General features: G+C 39.2%; 1 protein-coding gene across 2 annotated transcripts in view; it reads right to left on the bottom strand.

The window, feature by feature from the left end:
• The window catches only part of SHQ1 (SHQ1, H/ACA ribonucleoprotein assembly factor), a 141,833-nt gene that overhangs the window by 105,167 nt on the left and 15,689 nt on the right, over positions 1-20,977 (bottom strand). For both annotated transcript variants that reach the window (XM_064275012.1, XM_003409997.4), the window contains 3 exons: positions 15,602-15,729; positions 4,487-4,641; positions 1,996-2,049 (listed from right to left, as the gene is read on the bottom strand). In XM_064275012.1, the coding sequence (XP_064131082.1) occupies positions 1,996-2,049; positions 4,487-4,641; positions 15,602-15,729 (337 nt within the window). The remainder of the gene's footprint in view (positions 1-1,995; positions 2,050-4,486; positions 4,642-15,601; positions 15,730-20,977) is intronic.

Here is a 20,977-nt window from a genome sequence, read left to right as displayed (position 1 = left end):
ATAAAGGACATTTTCAGGTGATGTATGTTTCATGTTTGTATCGTTTAGGAATATTCAAGACACTGCAGATGAAGGATGTACAGCTCTTTCCTGAAGTACAGTCACCGCCTTTTTTGTTACGGACATGAGTAATACATGATATTTACTTGAGTAATTTACTTTCATTTATCAAAAAGACTCTTTTTTTTGCCCTACTGATTTCCTTAGGAAAAAAAAAAAGTATTTTATCTTGACTGGTACACCAAACTGATAGCCAATTGAAAACTTACTGAAAATCCTAGAGAAAGGCAATCTTCTACAAAATTGTTTTTAATTGGCGTTTTGATAAGCAAAGTATGAAAAATATAACTGATACATAAACCTTGAAAATAAAATTAAAACTAAAGGAACAGCATAATTCCCATGTATATTCATCCTTAACATAATGAGAGATCTGATTAAGAATATTGCATATTTAGCCAAAAACAGTTTATATCCAAAAAGAATTACAAACTTTTTTTAAAAAAATATTTACCCAAGTATAACACGAGCTATTAACGTGTCTGGTAATTCTAAATTATCTCAAAGGCGATACAAATTTTTCAAAGTAAAATCATAAATACTGATCTATGGTTCAGCCTCAGTAATTGATGCGATTATTACAAAAACCTGTTCACATATTATGTGCTCATCACAGCAATCTGCAGAACCCAAATGAGGCCCAGAGAACAGGCTTCTCCACCTCTATGTCCCTCCCGGGGGGTCTCCACTGACTCTGACTCTAACTCTGACTCAGTGGGTCTGGGGTGGGACCCAGAACCTGTCTTTCTAACAAGCCCTCAGCCAAGGCTGCCGGACAGGCTGTTGGGTCCATGGACCATTTTCAGTGCAGCAAGATTCTTACTGATGAAGTAATTCTTTCAGTTCCTTTACATTTTACTATTATTTGGACAAAGTGATGCCATGAAACAACCTCAATTTCACAACGTAAAACATACCGTATACAAAATTTAAATTGGAAAGAAAATGTAGTTGTCTTAGTTGATGACACAATTAGTAACTGTTTAAATTGGGTTTTTTTTTCCCTAAGTTTTTATGTTGTATGATTTCAAATAGATTTCAGTGGAACTTCCAGACTAAGATGGACTAGGAAGAAAGGCCTGGTGATCTACGTTCAAAAATGAAAGCCAGTGAAAACCCAATGGATCACAATGGTCTAATCCGCAATCGATCGTGGGGATGGCGCTAGACTGGGGAGCACTTTGCTCCACTGTGCATGGGGTCACCATGAGTTGGAAGCTGACTTGATAGCAGCTAATAACAACAACTTTCAATTACTGTTTTGATGTGCAAGCTTGTTCAAACCTAGTAAATTTAAAGACACCATCCTTTGATATTTTTGGTGAGATCTGCACAACTGTATTCCAGAAAACAGATATAAAAACAATTACATGAAGAGCATCATCAGATCTAACCATACTAACCACAGGACGTAGGACAAGTTATTTAAGCTATGTGATCTAACATATAAAATACCAATAAGGCCTCAAGAATGTATCAAAGGTAACAGATAAGGCAATATATGCAAAATGTTTTGCACGGTCCTTGGAGACAAATAAGTGGCAGCAAGTAGTAATATTGCTTGGGTTTGATTCCCATCTTTGAGCTCTGAGACCCAATATATGGCCAACTTACAAACAGGCCTAAGACTCCATCCCCCACTCCTCCCCAACAAACCACGCCCCCATTCTTTCTACAAACTGTGTCCCTCTCCTCACCTTCCAAAATACCCAGCCTGGCTTCATCAGCACACTATGATTAGGGTAACAAATCGAATCAGAATTTCATTAAAAAGACGAAAAACAAACTTACATAATAAAACAAACTTACATAATAAAGCTTCTACTTAAAAAATTAAAAAGTCAAGGAATTGCTTGAACTACCCAAAATGAACTAACAATGACGGAAGAATAACTGGGTGAACAAAATCTAAACAATTGCAACTGAAAAGCATACCTCGAACCAGCACAGTGTTGGACTCAATTTTCTGATATTCCATGCAGATTCAACCTTTGTTTTGGAGAAAAGAGTACCGCCACATTAGAGGTAATGCCACTTAAAAAGAAAACAAATATATCTATTTACTCCAACAGTGTCTGAGTGGTACTGACATATGTAAGGACTAAGAGGAGTTCACGACTGCAGAAAAATAATCGCTTCACCAATGGAGAGGCTAGCAGAAGCAAGTTGCAGCCTACTCTCCTTGGAATTTCATAAAATACAGCTTTTTCGCTGATAAGAGTGCCAGAACAAAAGAGCAAATAACTAGGGGCTGTGGAACTTTTAAAGCAAAGTGAAGATTATTCAATTTCTGTCCTTCTCAGATAAGTTACGTGTCTCCCAAACATTCCGTAAGCAACCTACCAAAAGAATCAAAGATAGTATGGAAGTGCGTCTCTGGCACTTAAGTCGTTGCTCAAAAATTTGGTCTTGCAGAAAATGCTTGTAAGAATAAGCAAATTCTAGAGATGGTCTCAAAGCTGCAAGACTTCTTGATCTCAAATATGCAAATACAAGAATCAAACGGTAAGTTTTATCAAGTATAATTGAACACCCATTTTCTCCAAGCAATAATATGAAGCATCTTATTTGTGAAAAAAAATTTTTCTCCAATTGTAGCATCTTTAAAAGATGAGTGGAAAAAAGCATTTTCAGTTATATTATGCCCTTGATAATATTAGATATTAATATTCATTTTGGAGTCAAATGCAAACCTCAAGAATCACCTTAGAAATTTTCAGAATCGTGACAACAAGAAATATGGCACATATCGAATTCTAATTCTAATGATATGCTAATGTTATGATGTTGAGTGAGGAAAGCAAATTATCTAATATATATATATATGTGTCCTGCTCCAATGTAAATACACATATACACATACATGTGTCCATTAAAAGAAGACTGGAAAGAGATACATCACCTTATAATAGGTGTCATTTCTGATGGCTGACATTTCAAAGAATTTTAATTGTTTTCTTCATGTGTGCATTTTCCTTTACAACATTAATTATTTGTATAATTTTAAAAAGAGGAAAAATATGCTCAGGTAAAAAATAATTTCTTGAGCAAGGACAATTATAAACAAGTATGGGCACACATGAACTAGAAAGACTGCCATATTTTTCCACAAATAATGTGTGCCTTCTACGTTTGTCAACCATGCCCTCCTCCCACGAGGTATTTTCTAAGCACACTAAGCTAATTTTTCATAGCAACAAGTTAAAAAAAAATGGCATAGCGGCACTTATGAAAATACTTAGTGAGGGGAGGGCAGGGCTGGCAAACAAATGTAGTAAAATGTTATTTGCACAAAAATACAGTACTTGGTTTCCCAGCCTTTTTATATACAATCAAGGAGCCCTGGTGGCTCGGTGGTTAAGAACTCAGCTGCGAACTGAAAGTTTGGTAGTTCAAATCCACCAACCACTCCATTGAAGAAAGATGGGGTTGTCTGCTTCTGTAAAGATTACAGCCTTAGAAACCCTATGGAGCAGTCCTACTCTTTACTACTGGGTGGCTATGAGTAGGAATTGACTCAACAGCAATGGACTTGGTTTTTAGTTTATATATGATCCATGATATAGGTGAGAAAGAAATTTAGCTCTTGGTTTATAAAATCAAGTGTGGTTTAAGAAGGGATACTACAAAATCTGTATTATTTAAAAAATGATAATTTACAGATGATTTATATAAGAATCCTTTAGATAGCAAAAAAATGTGATTAAGTAGTTTTAAAAATATGATTTACATACAATTTTTCAGAAGCACACACACTACGTGAATAGCAGCTCACTTGAAGATAAACGCGAAGATTTCTTTTTTTGTAAGACGCTAGTATATCTCGAATTTGCTAACTGACAGCTTGAAGAAAGAGTACAGATGGGTATGGTAAAATTTACGGCCTTGCCAATGACAGGGGTCATGTAACAACAGCCCTCCTCTTTGGCTAGTCAGCTCCTAAAAGACATGAAAATCACCGCCATCGAGTCAACTCGACCCCTAATGACCTCATAGGACAGGGCAGAACTATCCCTGAAGGGTTTCCAATCTTTACAGAAACAGACCACCACGCCTCTCTCCCTCAGAGAAGCTGGTAGGTTCAATCCGCCAACCTTTTGGTTAGCAGCCAAATGCTTAGCCAGTGCCCCACAAACAGAGATGAGAGTTCAGGATCTTGGTTCTCTACTCTCAGCCTTAATTTCTTAAACTTCCCCACTCTGCTACTTGGTACAGACTAATGTCAAGAGAGAAAAGAAGACGACCAAATAAGCACTATCCTTTCATGGTCCTGTCCACCACCAACACACACCCACCCTTCTGCCTGCAGCATCTCCTAAATGACTAATCCTAACAGGTTGGACTCTCAGGAAGACAGCGGGTGCTCTAACTGAGTTTCCTTAGCACTGTAACGCATGCCAACATGCACAGACACAGATGTGCTTACATTCTTCTCCCCTTCGGTGACACGAGTCTCGTAGCAATAGGCCAGAAGGATATCAATCAAACTGTAGTACACTTGACGCTGGGCTCTCTTATCCAGCAGGTAAGATTTATTGACAAATTTTCGTAGCTGGTATTTCTCATCTTCAGAAAAAGACACTAGAAGAAAATGCTTATAAACATTAGATGTTTCATTCAGTTTTGTAAAACCCCAATGTGGAAAAGCTTGTCAAAAATAGAACTTTGATTATAGAAACTGAAATAAGAGTTATTTCTATTTAACTCTACATATGTAAACGACTTTTTAACTAGACTTCACGCTTAGTTATGTTAAGGACTATGTACTCGCTGTACAAAGGAAAAATTTCTAAACAACATTTTTTCCTTATTTCCCAACTGCCTTTTTTTTTTGCTAGCGTTTTATATTTAAGACATCTAAATACCAATTATTGACTTTAAAATTAAGATGATACATTTTGACAACAAAAAAAGTATAAGAGCTAAGTAGAGAACTCTGAAAACACTCATCATCCATTTAAAAATTTCCATACAAAGAAATAGGAATGTCCTGATATACTGATCAATTTTAAGGGCATGTTCTTTATTTTTTTAACATTACATACACGTACACAAAGTTGCACATAAATGCATGAAGTAGCCACATTGTGCGTATTAGACTAGTGGGAAGAAGATGCGTCTTTTCAATACAGTCTGCTTTTCCTTGGTACCCTCTCCCCGCCTTCATCTTCATCAGCAGCCTCCCCCACATTTCAGTACAGCCTGCTTTTCCTTGGCACCCTCTCTCCACCTTCATCTTCATCAACAGCCTCCCCCACGTTAAAAACTTAGTATACGTCATTCCGCACTTTTGCCACATTCATGTAATCAAATATAGACACACGAATGTATACATAAGGGAGTTGATACCTTTTCTCCCGTAAGAATTAGGTCACTTTTCTGCATCTAGCCTATTTCACTCAGTAATATCTCTTGCCAATCCCTCCAAGTCAATTAGTACTTAGCTAATTTTTCTAAGGGAGTATAATATTCCACGGTGTACCTTGTTCTATCCAACCATTCCCCCACTGATGAGCATTCACCTTGCTTACAGTTTTCTGCCACTGCTAATAATGCTGCAATAAATGTCTTTGTCTTATACCCTTGGATATTATAGGCTTGATTTCCATAAAACAGATTCTCAAGAGTAGACTCATTGTATCAAAAAGTCTATGTGTTTTTAAAAGATACTTTACTTACAAGCTGGGGTCCTGGTGGCGCAGTGTAACCAGAGCTCGGCTGCTAACCAATAGGTCGGCAGTTCAAATCTACCACCCGCTCCTTGGAAACCATATGGGACAGTTCTACTCTGTCCTATAGGGTCACTATGAGCCAGAATCGACTCAACAGCGGTGGGTTTGGTTTCGGGTTACTTAAAGGCAGCAGTAACTCTCCCTTCTAACAGTCATGCATAAAAAACCAAAACCAAACTCACAGCATAGACCTTCCCCTTCTTACACATACCTTCCACCCCCTCCAGCAATAAATGTAACAGGTTTTTTTTTTTTTTTTCCAATCGTTTCCCAGTGCAATGGATGTAACATGGCTGTAGCAGGCAGAATTCTAAGATGGCCCCCGTTACATTATGTCATTGTGTTGGGTGGAACCTGTGACTTGCTTCTAACAGAATAGGGCAAAGGTGACAGAATCATCACTCCCACAATTACGTTACGTTATTAGCTGACTAGAGCCAGAGACTGGCCTGTTGGTTTTGAAGAAATAAGCTGTTTACTATAACAGGGCCTGTGAGAAGGCCATTGTAGGGAACTGTGGGGCCCCTAAGATCTAAGCACCACCAGCTGACTAAGGAAGAAAGCACAGACCTTAGTTCTATAGCCACAACGAACAGAATTCTGCCTACAATCATGGGAGCTTGGAAGAGGACCCAGAAGCCTAGAAGAGAACACAGCTGCCAACACCTAGATTAGGTGAGACCCTGAACAGAGGACCCAGCTAAGCCATGCCTAGACTCCTGGCCCACAAAAACTGTCAGAACATAACTGTATGTTGTGTTAAGGTGCTAAATTTAAGGGAATTTGTTATGAAACAACAGAAAACTAACACAGTGACACATCATTGTTATTTCAATTCGTATTTTTCTAACTGCTAAATCTTCAGCATTATTTCATATGCTTCCTGGCCATGGGGATTTGCTCTCCTGTGAATGGCCATTTTCATTTTGTTTTGCCCGTTCTTTTTTATTGGGTGGCTATCTTGTCAAATTTGTAAGAACTCTTTGTATATTAGAGATAGGAACCCAAGTTGTCTCTACGCATCTACCACTTTTCTATTGACTTCGTTTACAGCATTTTTTGCCATTGAAGTATTTACTTTTTATGCAGCCAAACATGTCCATCTTTTCTTTTTTACTTTTCTTCCTCCACCGTCTCCTTGGCCTTTTTTTTTTTTTGGTGGCAATATATACAACAAACATACAACAATTCTACAGAGTCTGGCTTTATAGCCATGGTTAAGGTTGCCCCTATCCTTGGATTGTACATGAAGTCTGTTAGGTTCTCTTTAAGATTTACTGTTTCATTTCTTACATGAGGTTTTTAATCCATCTGGAAGTAATTTTGTCATATGTTTTAAGATTTCGGTTAATTCCAGATGAATAGTTAATTGTGCCGGCACAGTTTATTAAGTAATCCATCTTTTTCCACTGGACTGTACCACCACCTTTGTCAAACAGATCTGGTGCTTTTTGTTATTAAACATTATTTCGATGTATTTTCAGTTTTTGTCACTCTTGCAAATATAGTATTTTCCCCATTTCCATTTTTCAAGTACTTACTGATATAAAAGAGAAAAGTTATTTTTTCCTCCTATCAACCATCTTATCAAATGTTGGCTACTCAGACTAAAACACAAGCTGAAATACTTAATAAAGCCAGTGATAAAACAGAACACTTTAGGTCATCACTGGTAAGGCGAGCAAGTATAGAACTGCAGTTCCTTCTAGGTTTCCACGGATGCCTACGATTTACACACCATCACGAACTGCTCTCTCCACATAAAGTCTTAGAGTTATAGATGATAAAGGACCATGGGATATGTTTTTCTATTCAAGTCTGTGCGTGGTACAAACAGTTAACATGCTCAGCTGTTTGCTGAAAGGCTGGTGGTTCAAGTTCCCCCAGGGACGCCTCAGAACAAAGGCCTGATGATCTATTTCCGAAAAATCAGCCACTGGAAAACCCCATAGAGCTCAGCTCTACTCTGACACGTGGAGCTGTCACGAGTGGGAATCAACTTGACAGCAACTGGCTTTATTCAATTATGTATTATCTTACGTTAACAAAGCATAATCATTATTATCGCAGTGGTTAAGAGCTCGGCTGCTAACCAAGAGGTGGGCAGTTCGAATCCACCAGCCACTCCTTGGAAACCCTATGGAGTGGTTCTACGCTCTCCTATAGCGTCACTATGAATCGGAATTGACGGCAATGGGTTTTGTACATACGAAGTTAAATACATCTTGTCTTAGGGGAAGATTTACAGAAAGTAACAGCTAAAAACATAGATGTGCTTAGTTCTTAGCTATTATAAGTAAAACATGGCCCACTACCTAGCACAATTTTTAAAGGAACAAACATCTAGATATATAAAGTTACCTCTAAGGTCAAAGTGTTTTCAATCCATTACCTCTCAAACGAACGATCTTCCTTCCATGCCCTGTGAGAGAAGTACTTTCAAATTCACTTAAAAAAATGTTTAAGCACAGTATGAGGAACATTCAGCTTCCAGTTTTGGTGCTTCAGATCAAAGTAAAGTCAAAATACCTTTCAACTCTTTCTCTCTAGCTTTTAGAACTGCTGATCACATATAGGTAATGACAGGCTAAGCTGCTATCACAAAGAGCCCAAAATACAGTGACTTAAGTAAGACATGAGTCTCTCTCTCATACTACCATCCTGACCCTGGAATGACCCAGTGCTGGTAGGGCACCAGCATCCCCATCACATGACCACCATCTCTGGCTCCAAGAGAGCTGCAGCAAGGGGTTTACCATTTTCCAACTAAATGGAAAGCAGAAAATAAGAAGAGGATAACAAGCACCTTCTTTCTTAAAGAACTGATTCAGAAATTGTACGTATCACTGCCCATCAGCCAGGACTTAGTCACATGACCACACCCAGTTACAAGCAAGGGAAGGAACTGGGGTCACTAGCAGAGTGGTCACATACCCAGCTATAATGCAGGAAGGCCTCTTACTAAAAGGAAAGGAGACAACAGGCTGTCTCTGCCACCTTTTCAGAGACCAAAAAGTATCCTACTGCCTTTTGAACATTCCCAGACCACTCTCTTCATAGCTAGCTACCCAGTTCCTTCCCGTCTCTGCCCTTCTGCTCATCAAAAAAATAAAAACAAAAACCAAACCCAGTGCCGTCAAGTCGATTCTGACTCATGGCGACCCTACAGAACAGCGTAGAACTGCCCCATAGAGTTTCCAAGGAGCACCTGGTGGATTCGAACTGCCGACCCTTTGGTTAGCAGATGTAGCACTTAACCACTATGCCACCAGGGTTTCCTTCTGCTCATCACAACCTGGCAAAAGCCAGAAGGAAGCGGGTATGATTACTCACACGTGATGGATCCCTTTCCAAACTCATTTCTGTCCTCTCTTACAAGCCTTGAATTTAACGTGGCTTCTGTTTGTTTTAAGGCTTCCAGCAGTTTTGTTGCCTGTCCTCAGGGAAAAAGCCTCAAATACACTTATTTTAAATTACTAGAAGCAATGTTCCTTACTTCATTAGAATATATTAGTGTAAAACACAGGTTTTTGAAATATATTTATATAACCATTTTTCATTAGAAATCCTATGTAAAAAAAATGTATTTGTACAAACAATATTTATGTAAACCACAAATAGCTATAAGAATGCATTTAATAGGGTTGCTATGAGTCAGAATCAACTTGACAGCAATGGGTCTGGGTTTTTTTGGGGGGTTTTCGTTCAAGAACCTATTCATTGCATGAAGAAAGTACACCTGGCAAAGTATTTTAAGACCCTCTTGTATTTAGCAAGAAGGTTTAGAGACAGACTGTTCCCTCAGGTATAGTTTTTGAGATGTTCATTAATTTAGCTAATAGGATAGCGCCAGGTGTTCACGATGATATTATCTCACAAGAGAAAAAGCTTTACATCCTAGTTGACTAATAAAGATCTCTGCTTCCACATAACTGTGAGTCGTCAAGTAAGTGTGCCTATAACCATTTAACAACACTTCAACTCGTGTTTACGCCTCCATTCCTGAGTAATCATACCTGTGTAAGTTTAATGATTTGTAAAGGTTGATCTGAGAACTGCAGGTCCTGATGCTACATTACCGCCTGGTAAGTGACACCACCTATTACAGGTAACGTTCAGTGACTGTGGACATAAGGAAAGCCTCCCTGAATGTACTCTTCTGCATTCATGCAGGCAAGGTGCCCCCAGCCTGTCCTTAACGTACCACCACCTTTTTCTGAGGGTTTTTAAGCACTATTTTGGCCTACCTCATTCATTCATAATACACAAACATATTTAAAATCTGTATTCAAGCAAAGAAACCAGGGAATGACAAACAACAACCATCCAGGAAAACACTAGAGAAACCAAATGCCGGAGTTCTCCATGGCCTTTTTTATTAGAGTCGTAAATCACAGCACCCAAAGGGCGACTTGGGAAGGTCTGCATACAATCCAGGTCTCACCGAGCAGCAGTACTGGAAAAAGCTACAGATGCAGTGCCAGTAATACTTGGGTGACTGCCACCATAAGTAACATTTGTCAACCATTTGTATGACTTAGCTACACTACAAAGCAGCTTCGCTATGTAATTCACAACATTTCAGTTAATTATACTTCTAAAAATAATCTACAGTGAAACAAAAGCCAGCTGAACACTCCATTCATTTGGGAAAGAAACTGTTGCCCTCAGGTTGAAGCAATTGGCCCAGGACCATGGCCCAACATTAAAAACCCTGTCAATACCTTTGAGAACTGCAAAGGGGCCCCCATCAGAATGCAAAGATGTCAGTCAGAGGTCTCTTTCTCTCCTGACTATTTTCTAGTTTTGCTACTTTTAAATCCTCCCATCAGCCTGAGACCAGAAGAACTAGATGGTACCCAGCTGCCAGCAATGACTGTCCTGACAGAGAACACAACAGAGAGTCCCTGATGGAGCAGGAGAAAAGTAGGGTGCAGAACTCAAATTCTAGTAAACAGACCAGATGTAATGATCTGACTCAGAGTAGAGGGACCCCAGAGGACATGGCCCCCGGACTCTCTGTTAGCTCAAAACTATAAGCATACCTAAAGCTAACACTTCAGACAAAGATTAGACTGGACTATGAGACATAAAATGATATTGGGGAGGAGTGTGCTTTGTAGCTTAGGTAGATACATGAGACTAAGTGGGCAGCTCCTGTTTGGTGGCAAGGTGAGAAGGCAGAGGGGGACAGGAGCTGATTGAATGGACACGGGAAATACACGGTGGAGAGGAGGAACGTGCTGTCACGTTACAGGGAGAACAATAGGGTCACATAACAATGTGTGTATAAGTTTTTGTATGAGAAACTGATGTGAATTGTAAACTTTCACTTAAAGCACAACTAAAAAAAAATTCAAACAAATAAATAAATTCTCCCTTCCTCTCTAAATTCCACTCCCAAACATCCCTGCCTTCTCTAGGGCAAAAACTAAATCATTCACAACCTGGCTCCTCTCAGAATAATGCAAAGCTGTCTATTCCACTGTACCCTTACTGGATGCACATCAAAGGAACCCGACGAAAGCACGGGGCACTCAAGCCTTTAGTCTGAATGGGCAGCCCTGCAGTGCTACAACTTCCAAAGCTGACACAGACAGCTATCTCTACAAACACGGAGGGGCTCATTGGTGCTGAACAGGATGCCCCTGCTTGCAAGTTCACTGACTATAAATGCTATGTGGTGTCAGAGCAAGTAGTAATGTGCCAAGACTCTTGGGCTGAGATTAACCACTGAAAGACAATATGGGAAATGTGGTGAGCCCATCCCTGTGAAGATAGGGCTCAGTGGGAACAGAGCATTTAGCACTTCCATTTACAAGCCTCTGGGGAGGAAAGTTGGGATCATTATAAAGCTGAAGATGTTAATAAAAGTCTTAGTGTTATAACTCAGGGCTACAATGAAAATGACAAGAATCATATCCAAGGCAAAGATAGGGACAAAAGTTCACCACCTAAGAAGTATCTGGAATTCAAAGTAAACCAGGCTAATAGTTTATGACAGAAGAGGAATCAAAATCCATCCTTCACCTGCACTCCTGTATCTGGCTAGCCACATCTGACTGAAGGAGTATTAATGAGCGAACGCCCGGCTGCTATGAAACAGATGAGAAGGGGGCCCGGGAGGCAAGGAAAAACAAAGAAAAATAGGAGTATCCTGCTCCTGGGCTAAATGGCCAACTTCAAGGTTTATTTCTTTTCTCTCATATTTTATCCTGGAAACACATATTTTATCCTTCAACATACTTTAATTTATTCCTCCAATTCTTACCGTCTCAAATATTTGAACAAGAAAAGAAAAAAAAAAAAAAAAAGGAAAGAAAAATCTCATTCAAAACTTTCACTTAGAAACTTTGGTAAATATGTAAAAATTGTAATTTCACAGGGAAGTCATTTGATGCCTGGCTCTCCTACCGCTGATTTTACAATCTGCTAAGGATTTTAAGTACATTGTCTCATTCAATCCTCACGACAACTCCATAAGACAGGTATTATAGGACTTCTACAGCAACCCAGAGGACTTTCAAGATCACACACTAGTCTGTGGTGGAGCAGGAAGTTAAACTCGGAGCCCCATTTTTAGCTAGTATCCTATAAACCAAAAAAACCCCAAACCCACTGCCGTCAAGTCGATTCCAACTCATAGCGACCCTATAGGACAGAGGAGAACTACCCCATAGAGTTTCCAAGGAGCTCCTGGCAGATTCGAACTGCTGACCTTTTGGTTAGCAGCCATAGCTCTTAACTACTACGCCAAAAGGGTTTCCAGTATCCTATAACCAAAACAAACCTGTTGCCACTGAGTCGATTCCAACTCATAGCGACCCTATAGGACACAGGAGAACTGCCTCATAGAGTTCCCAAGGAGCACCTGGTGAATTCGAACTGCCAGCTTCTGCTTAGCAGCTGTAGCTCTAAACCACTATGCCACCAGTGTTTTCCAAGTATCCTATACTTACCCCTATATTTGGCATATTTAGAAGAGTTTCTGTTCTACCTCAGATCACACACCCCTGCTATTTTTAAAGCTGGTTTTTAGAATGAATCACTAAAATAGCTCAGCAGACTACGACTGCTCCTGAAGCATCAGTCTGGATACATGCCACAGGTCAGATGAAAGGTCAGGAGGGCCGGTGCTTAAAACGACAGACTGGCTCTATTTCCTGTTAACAGGGATGTATGAAGAACTAACGGAAAGCGCTGCTAACACAAAAAAAACAGGAATAAGAACCACCTACAATTTATCCAAGTAGAGCAAGGTAGAATTTAAATTAAAGGTAATGCCTTCTCTTGATTTGTAGGGCAACTAGCTCACTCTTGTGGATGGAAAACTCAACTATGCAACCACCAATTTCCTCCCACACCACCGTGTTAAGATACTGTCCTAAAATTCAGGAAACTCACTCAGACCAGTTGATATCCTTGATGACTTAAGTTTGAACAAATTTTTAAGCAGATCCACATGGCATAAACAGGCAGCTCTCTAAGTTGTGTTAACAATCCTCCTACACCTGAAAATTTCTCTATATAATGTGTGAAGTCTCTGAAAGATTCTTGAACACAAATCAAATATGAAATCCACATTCCGGTGAGAACCATAAATGTAAGAAGAGTCATCATAAATGATTTTCTGCTGTCCATTAGAGTTGATTTATCTATTTATTCATTTTGGATGATCTAGACTACTCAAAAGTAACCACAAAAATGTGTACTACAGTATCTGGTCTACAAATATTTATTGAGCACCTATTATGTAACAGGCACTATGTTAGACACTGAAAATATGGCAGATAACAAGCTAAATTCTCTGCCTTTAAGATGTTTTCCCTCTTACACAACGGAGAATCCCTGATGGAGCAGGAGAAAAGTGGGATGCAGACCTCATATTCTAGTAAAAAGACCAGACTTAATGATCTGACTAAGACTGGAGGGACCCCAGAGGTCGTGGCCCCCCGACTCTCTGTTAGCCCCAAACTAAAACCATTCTGTAAGCCAACTCTTCAGACAAAGATTCAACTGGACTATAAGACATAAAATGATACTGGTGAGGGGTGCACTTCTTAGCTCACGTAGATACATGCAACTATGTGGGCAGCTCCTGTTTGGAGGCAAGATGAGAAGGCAGAGGGGGACAGGAGCTGGTTGAATGGACAAGGGAAATACAGGGTGGAGAGAAGGAATGTGTGGTCAGGTTGTAGGGAGACCAACTAGGGTCATGTAACAATGTGTGTGTAAGTTTTTCTATGAGAAACTGACTTGAATTGTAGACTTTCACTTAAAGCACAAGAAAAAAAAATATGTTTTCCCTCTTACGGTGAGAAATAACAAAAATTAATAAATAAACAAGAAACATTTGAAAGAGTGATTACTTGCTATGCAGAGAATCAAAATAGTATGATGTGATAGAGTCCCTGCAGTTACTTCAGACTGAGTGGTCAAAGGCCACGACATTACCTGTAACAGAGAACTGTAAGCAATCCAAATGTCCACCAATAGTAAACAGCCCAAATATCCATCGGCTATGATGCAGATATCCAACAAAATACTAGACAGCCATGAAAGACTCGGGGAGGTCTGTAAGTGCTGATATGGAAGCTCTGAAAGATATACTACAAACTGAAAAAAGCAAGGTAACGGCAAAACATATATGAGCTTATGTGTATAAATTTCTTAAGCAAATATTTAGATGTGGGTATCTTACTTCCAAAAATCAGCCAACAAAAATCCTACAAATCACAATGGTCCCATTTGTAACCAATCATGGGGATGACACAGGACCAGGCAGCGTTTTGTTCTGTTGTCCATGGGATTCCCATCAGTCAGGGGCCACCTCAACGGCTGCTAACAACAACAGGCATTAAAAAGTACGTCCAATTTGTTAACACTGGTTGTCAACAGTGGTGAGGAGATCCTATATTCTGCATAATATCCCTCAGAAAGTATGTATACGTGTATATGTACAGATGTGTGCGTGAGTGTGTGTGTATTTCTTTCACTTAAACATTAAAGTTTTATTAGTATATAAAGCTAAATCGGTGTGACAGAAAATGTAGGTCTTCTATTCTTCATCTATCTGAAACTGTTATGTTTTTAATTTATAGACTTAATACATCAGCCATCCACTCAGAGAAGGTGGTAATAAAACGACCATCTAAGAAAGGACTCTTTGTGGATAACATTTGGTTTAACGTTAAACAGGGCTCAGCCATCTCTTGTGGCTCATAAAAGTCCCAGCTCAGCTTTCATTGGTAAAAGTTGGTCCACCTGTTCTCTCTAAGGTAAGTAAGGCTCTGAAGATTCCTGCTTCCTCATAAAACCGTTTGTGGGGAAGACAAATCAAATTCATTCAACAGGCAAATTCATTTAACAGACAAAGAGAACTGGACCTTTTCCCACATTACTAATACTTAAACACCCTTACCACAGAGGAACGTTCAGATCTTCCAAGAAGATGACTCAATAACTACAAATGTCTATGTGTTAATTTCCCTAAATTTACTAAAAAATTAAAAAGGACCCCAATGATTCAAAAGGGAAAAGTACTTCAAAAGAATTTTCCAGGAAAAATCCGTCTATTACTGAGTGGCAATTTCCAATCAGGAGTGAAGACCCCATTTCCAAAATTAGCAAACCACTTTATGAGGCAATTACAACTATATGCTTACTAAATACCTGTTGCTGTCAAGTCGGTTTTGACTCATTGTGATGAAGCATGTAAGTATGCTTACAAAATAGGGAGGGGTAAGCTTGGTAACCGTGTCCGTGAGATTTTAGAATTAAACAAATGAGCCTAATTTTTAATTTCTTACCTAGTGCAGCATGATTTTCTTGCTCCTGGCTCTTTCCCAAAGAAGCCACCATTTTTGAATATGTATCAGTCCACCAAGGTTTATACTTCAAAACCTGTTCAATTGCCTCATCTTCAAAAAAGTCAGCTCTGGGGGGGAAAAAAAAATTGAATGGGCTTCTTATATAGGACTAGGCTGGTTTTCATTTTTTAAAATTTCACCTCAACTCATCACAATAACACTACAAATAAGGCTCTTAATTCAAAGTACATTTCAAGGAAAGGCTGAGCACTGAATTTACTTTCTTCATGGTTACTAATCATAATAAAACAAAAACTAAGCATCTGACTAGAGGAATATTTGGCATGTCTGATCTCTTTAAACAGAAGATACATAAGAGAGTAGAGTACCTAAAGTGAATGGAAGCAATGATAAAGTATAGGAGCTAAAGAGAAGATTTCAAAGGGCAGCTCGAGAAGACAAAGTAAAACATTATAATGAAATGTGTAAAGACCTGGAGTCAGACAGCCAAAAGGGAAGAACACACTTGGCATTTAAGTTGAAAGAATTGAAAAAATTCAAGCCTTGTCAAAGCAGAATGAAAAACGCCAAAAATACAAGGAAAATATTAGCTCAAGAGACAAAAGGGGCCACATAAACCAGAGACTCCATCAGCCTGAAACCAGAAGAACTAGATTGTGCCCAGCTGCCACCAATGATCACCCTGACAGGGAACACAACAGAGAATCCCTGGCACAGGTGAAAAGTGGGGTGCAGAACTCTAATTCTAGGAAAAGAACCAGACTTAATGGTCTGACTAAGACTAGAGGAACCCCAGAAGATATGGTCCCCTAACTCTCTGTTAACCCACAGTTAAAACCATTCCCGAAGCGAACTCTTCAGACTATAAAACATAAAACGATAGTCATGAAGAGTGTGCTTCTTAGTTCAAACAGATACGTGAGACTAAATGGGCAGCTCCTGTCCAGAGGCAAGATGAGAAGGCAGAGGGGGATAGGAGCTGTTTGAATGGACACAGGAAAGCCAGGGTGGAAAGGAGAAATGTTTGGTCACATTATAGGGATAAGAACTAGGGTCACATAACAATGTGTGTATAAATTTTTGTATGAGAAACTAACTTGAGCTGTAAACGTTCACCTAAAGCACAATAAAAAAATAAGTAAATTAAAAATAAAATGTACGCAGAGACTGAAAGAAGAGTGGTGACAGAGGCAAGCAGGGTCCAGATCACAGAAAACGTTCAATGCTATGCTAAGGAGTTAGGAGCTACGCTGTAAGTAAAAGGAGAACCAAGTAAGGATGTACGCAAATTTTCATTTTCCATACGTAAGACATCACAGCAGGAGTTTTATGGCTGATGGGTTGAAGAAGCCCCGGCTGGAGGTAGAGATACCAATTAGGCAATTAGGTGACAGCTGCAATATGCCAAACAAAGATAAGGAAGAGAAACAGAGTGAAGGAAATAATAAAGAGAGAAACGGTACAACTTCAGGATTGATGGGATGCTGTCTTAGTTATCTCGTGCTGCTACAACAGAAATTCCACAAGTGGATGGCTATAACAAACGTTTATTTTCTCACAGTCTAGGAAGCTAGAAGTCTGAATTCAGGACACCAGCTCCCAGGGAATGCTTTCTCTGTCAGCTCTGGAGGAAGGTCCTTATCATCAATCTTCCCTTGGTCTAGGAGCTTCTCAGTGCAGAGACCTTGGGTCCAAAGGACGTGCTCCGCTCCAGGCACTTCTTTCTTGATGGCATGAAGTCCCTCTCCTCTCTGCTCACTTCTCTTTTATATCTCAAAAGAGATTGACTCAAGATACAACCTAATCCTGCCTCATTAACATCACAGAGGCTAGGATTTATAATAGGACTTATAACACATATGTAATCAGATCACAAAACAGATGACAACCACACTGGGAATCATGGCCTAGTCGACACACATTTTGGGGGACACAATTCAATCCATAACATATGTGTGGGATAAGAAAGCAGAAGTCAAAGGCAAACCCCCAGCTTCTAACCTGGGTGACTGTAGTGAAAAATAGCCATTCAACCAAATTAGAAAATTCAGGAAGACTGTACAGGAAAGATGACTCAGTTCAATTCTGGACATGGCAAAACAGAGGAGTCAGCGGGATGCCCAGTCACTCTCTACATCCTTCGCCTGCTCTTTCTTCATAGCAATCATCACAGTAGAGATACGGTCTATTTCCCCCACTAGAACATAAGCTCCATAAGTGAAGAGACCTTATTGTTTTCACCACAGTATCCTTGGTGCCTGCAACGCAACACTGCCTGGCACACAATTCATTCAAAGAAATACTTATTGAACAAATAAATGCATAAATGAAAAGATCAATAAATGAAAGTTTATCTATTGCCTTTTCCTAAGCTTGGTGTTTTGAATAGAGAGTCACCTTGGATGTAAGTATATGATCCTCTTCCTATCTCCCTAATTACTACTTGCATTCCTGAGATGATCACCTCGGTAAATCCAAAGGCTTTATCAGTATACCACCTTCTTTTACGAATTTACAGAAACGCAAAATCACATTTTAAAATGGTACCCTCAATGTTATATTATCATTTTTGTCACTTTTCTTACTTCACAGATAATTTAGAACATTGACTAAATTCTTCTCCTATTTCCTCCCAAAGAAATACGTGAGATTTTATGAAATGGCTGGGGTTAAAAAAAAAAAAACACAACAACCATTTAAAAAAACAATTTGCTTGGAAAGGAAAAAAAAAAAAAACCCTCAATAAGAGAAATATGAAATCTTGGTTATCATAAGCAAAAGAGGAATGATTATTACGGGATGTTTCAAGATCCCTTCAACATATTCTGGTGTAAAAAATAATGCCCAAAAGGAATTATAAATAGCCAAGAAATGGACAATCAAAAAATAACAAAAGTTTATGAATCATCTATTATATGCGCAGCACTCTGCTGGGCTGCAGAATATATTGCCGCCGCCCCCCCAACAAAAATAATTTATTTTACATTAGAGGATTTTAAACATAATAATAACAATCCTTGAGGGCAGACTGTGATGTTTCTCATTGGCCATTTGAAATGTATAAATTTTCTATATAATTTACCTCCCTAACTGTGTCCTGCTTAGGCTAACATTCATATTAGTTTTTTTTTAAGTCCAAAAAAAAAAAAAAAAAAAAAACCTGACAGTATGAGGAGACATCCTGACTAGTAAGAAATTAAATAACTTAAAAATATGTCATATATTGCATTAATGTAATACATCATGTATTATGTATTACATATAGCTATTCCACTTATATATGTACATATATCACACATACAATTTATCACATGCATTGTAGATTACAGAGAATTTAACATAAGCCTTTTTCCTCCACTGTATTAGCCATTAACAACAAAAAAGCTTTGAGCTAAAAAAAATTTTTTCATTGAAAATTCAGAAGAACTTTACTGGCACTTCATTTAATATTAACACATTTGGGTGAGTCAGTCAGCTAATATAAATAATGAGTAACACGAAAATTACAAATAGCCAAAGTCTTCGGCTACCAGAAAAAGTCACTCAGAACCTGCACCTCATGACTCCGCTTTCCCGATGGAGCCCATGACTAAATGTAAACCCCTCACGTAAGAAAAACCAATCCTTCAGAAATGGAAAGAACACGTCATACATACCATTAAAGAAAATGAGTTCTAGATAACGAAACAAAGAAGATGGAAAAAAATAAGGCTACTTCTAATATCACACTTCTGACTATAAATTCCAATTTCCTAATTCTCTCAGGCCATACAGATATTCTTCTGGTTTTAAAAGAGAAGAGATAGGTAGTTCTCCTAATTAAGCTCCCTCCCACTTGAAATTTCACTCTTGTAAAGCTCCTTTTGTTTTTATGCTTGCCTGAGAAATCTGCTGACAAGGAAATTTCCACTTTAAGTATTCAGCGTGATTTTAAATGGGTTTCTTCAAATTACTCTTCAGTGGACCTTTAAAACCACAATTGGAGAGATAAAGCTAATTAGAAATGGCAATATAAATGGAGTTGAATCTCTCAGATGTCCTCCGAAGTATAACATACCCTGCTCTTAGCCAGCTTCCCTTAGGATGTTCAACAGTCCCACCATTTATCACCACAATCACTCAAGGCAACTGCACATCACAGGACATGTTGCTGACATTCCAATTAGTATCCTACTGTGTCACAGAAGACGGAATGTTAATCACAAGAGCAACTGCAGTTAAACAGTACTAGTGGAAAGGACACAGACGATAACAGATGAGGAAAATTTTCAAAGTCCTGGCCAAGCCCCTCAGTAGTGGTGTGAAGTTGGGCAAGTCCCTTAGCTTCCTTTTCTCCTCTGCTGTGGAAACGAAATTAAATAATCACATGAGAGCACCTGATAAGCAGAAAGCACCGTACAAATATGAAGCGATATGACTGTTATGGCTGCACCTAACAGAGGAGAAATGGTTGGCCCAGAGCTTGGAAAGAACAATAATTGAGATCCTACATCAACATGTGATCATGGCCCATGAGAGACATCAGTCTCTCCTCAAGTGATTATTTACCTGTTCGTTAATTAGTTAAGCCTCTTAAGCAAATATAAGCCTAGCAGAGATATATTCCACACCACCCATCTGTCAGTTTGTCGTACTGTGGTGGCTTGAGTGTTGCTGTGATACTGGAAGCTATGCCACCAGTGTTTCAAGTACCAGCAGGGTCACCCATGGTGGACAGGTTTCAGCGGAGCTTCCAGACTAAGGAAGACTAGGAAGAAAGGCCTGGTGATCTACGTCAGATATTTAGCCAGTGGGAACCTTATGCATCACAACAGAACACTGTCCGACTTGCTGGCTTTGGACACATCATCAAGCAGGATCGGTCTCTGGAGAAGGACATCACGTCTGTGAAGCAGAGGGCCAGTGAGGGTGAGGGAAAGCCTTGGTGAGACAGACTGGCGCAACAGCCAGCAAAATGGACTCGAACACGTCGGTAATCGTCAGGATGATACAGGACTGGACAGCGTTTTGTTCTGTTGTATGTAAGGTCGCCATGAGTCGGAGTCAACTTGACAGCAGTTACTAATCTCTCTCTATGTAGAGACGCATCACCGCTAGTGACACAATTAATGCAGGAACATATAGAAAATACAACAGAACTTAAACTTATATTTTATTGAAACTCTACCACGTTTGAAACAAATCCTTGATTACAGGTGCTAGTGTTAGTTCTACGTGTCAGGAAGACCCAGGAGCAGCCAGGAAACACAGTACACACAGATTTAAATTCTTGAAGAAACTGAAACATTTTCATTTAATCGTTAATCAGGACAGAAAGTCTACTAAAGAAAAGTGCGAACACTCTCATGAGCTTAG

This window comes from Loxodonta africana, chromosome 22 (genome assembly GCF_030014295.1).
Source record: "Loxodonta africana isolate mLoxAfr1 chromosome 22, mLoxAfr1.hap2, whole genome shotgun sequence".
Classification (NCBI taxonomy): Eukaryota; Metazoa; Chordata; class Mammalia; order Proboscidea; family Elephantidae; genus Loxodonta; species Loxodonta africana.
Note: the sequence above shows the minus strand (reverse complement) of the source record. Positions and strands in the feature narration are given on the sequence as shown.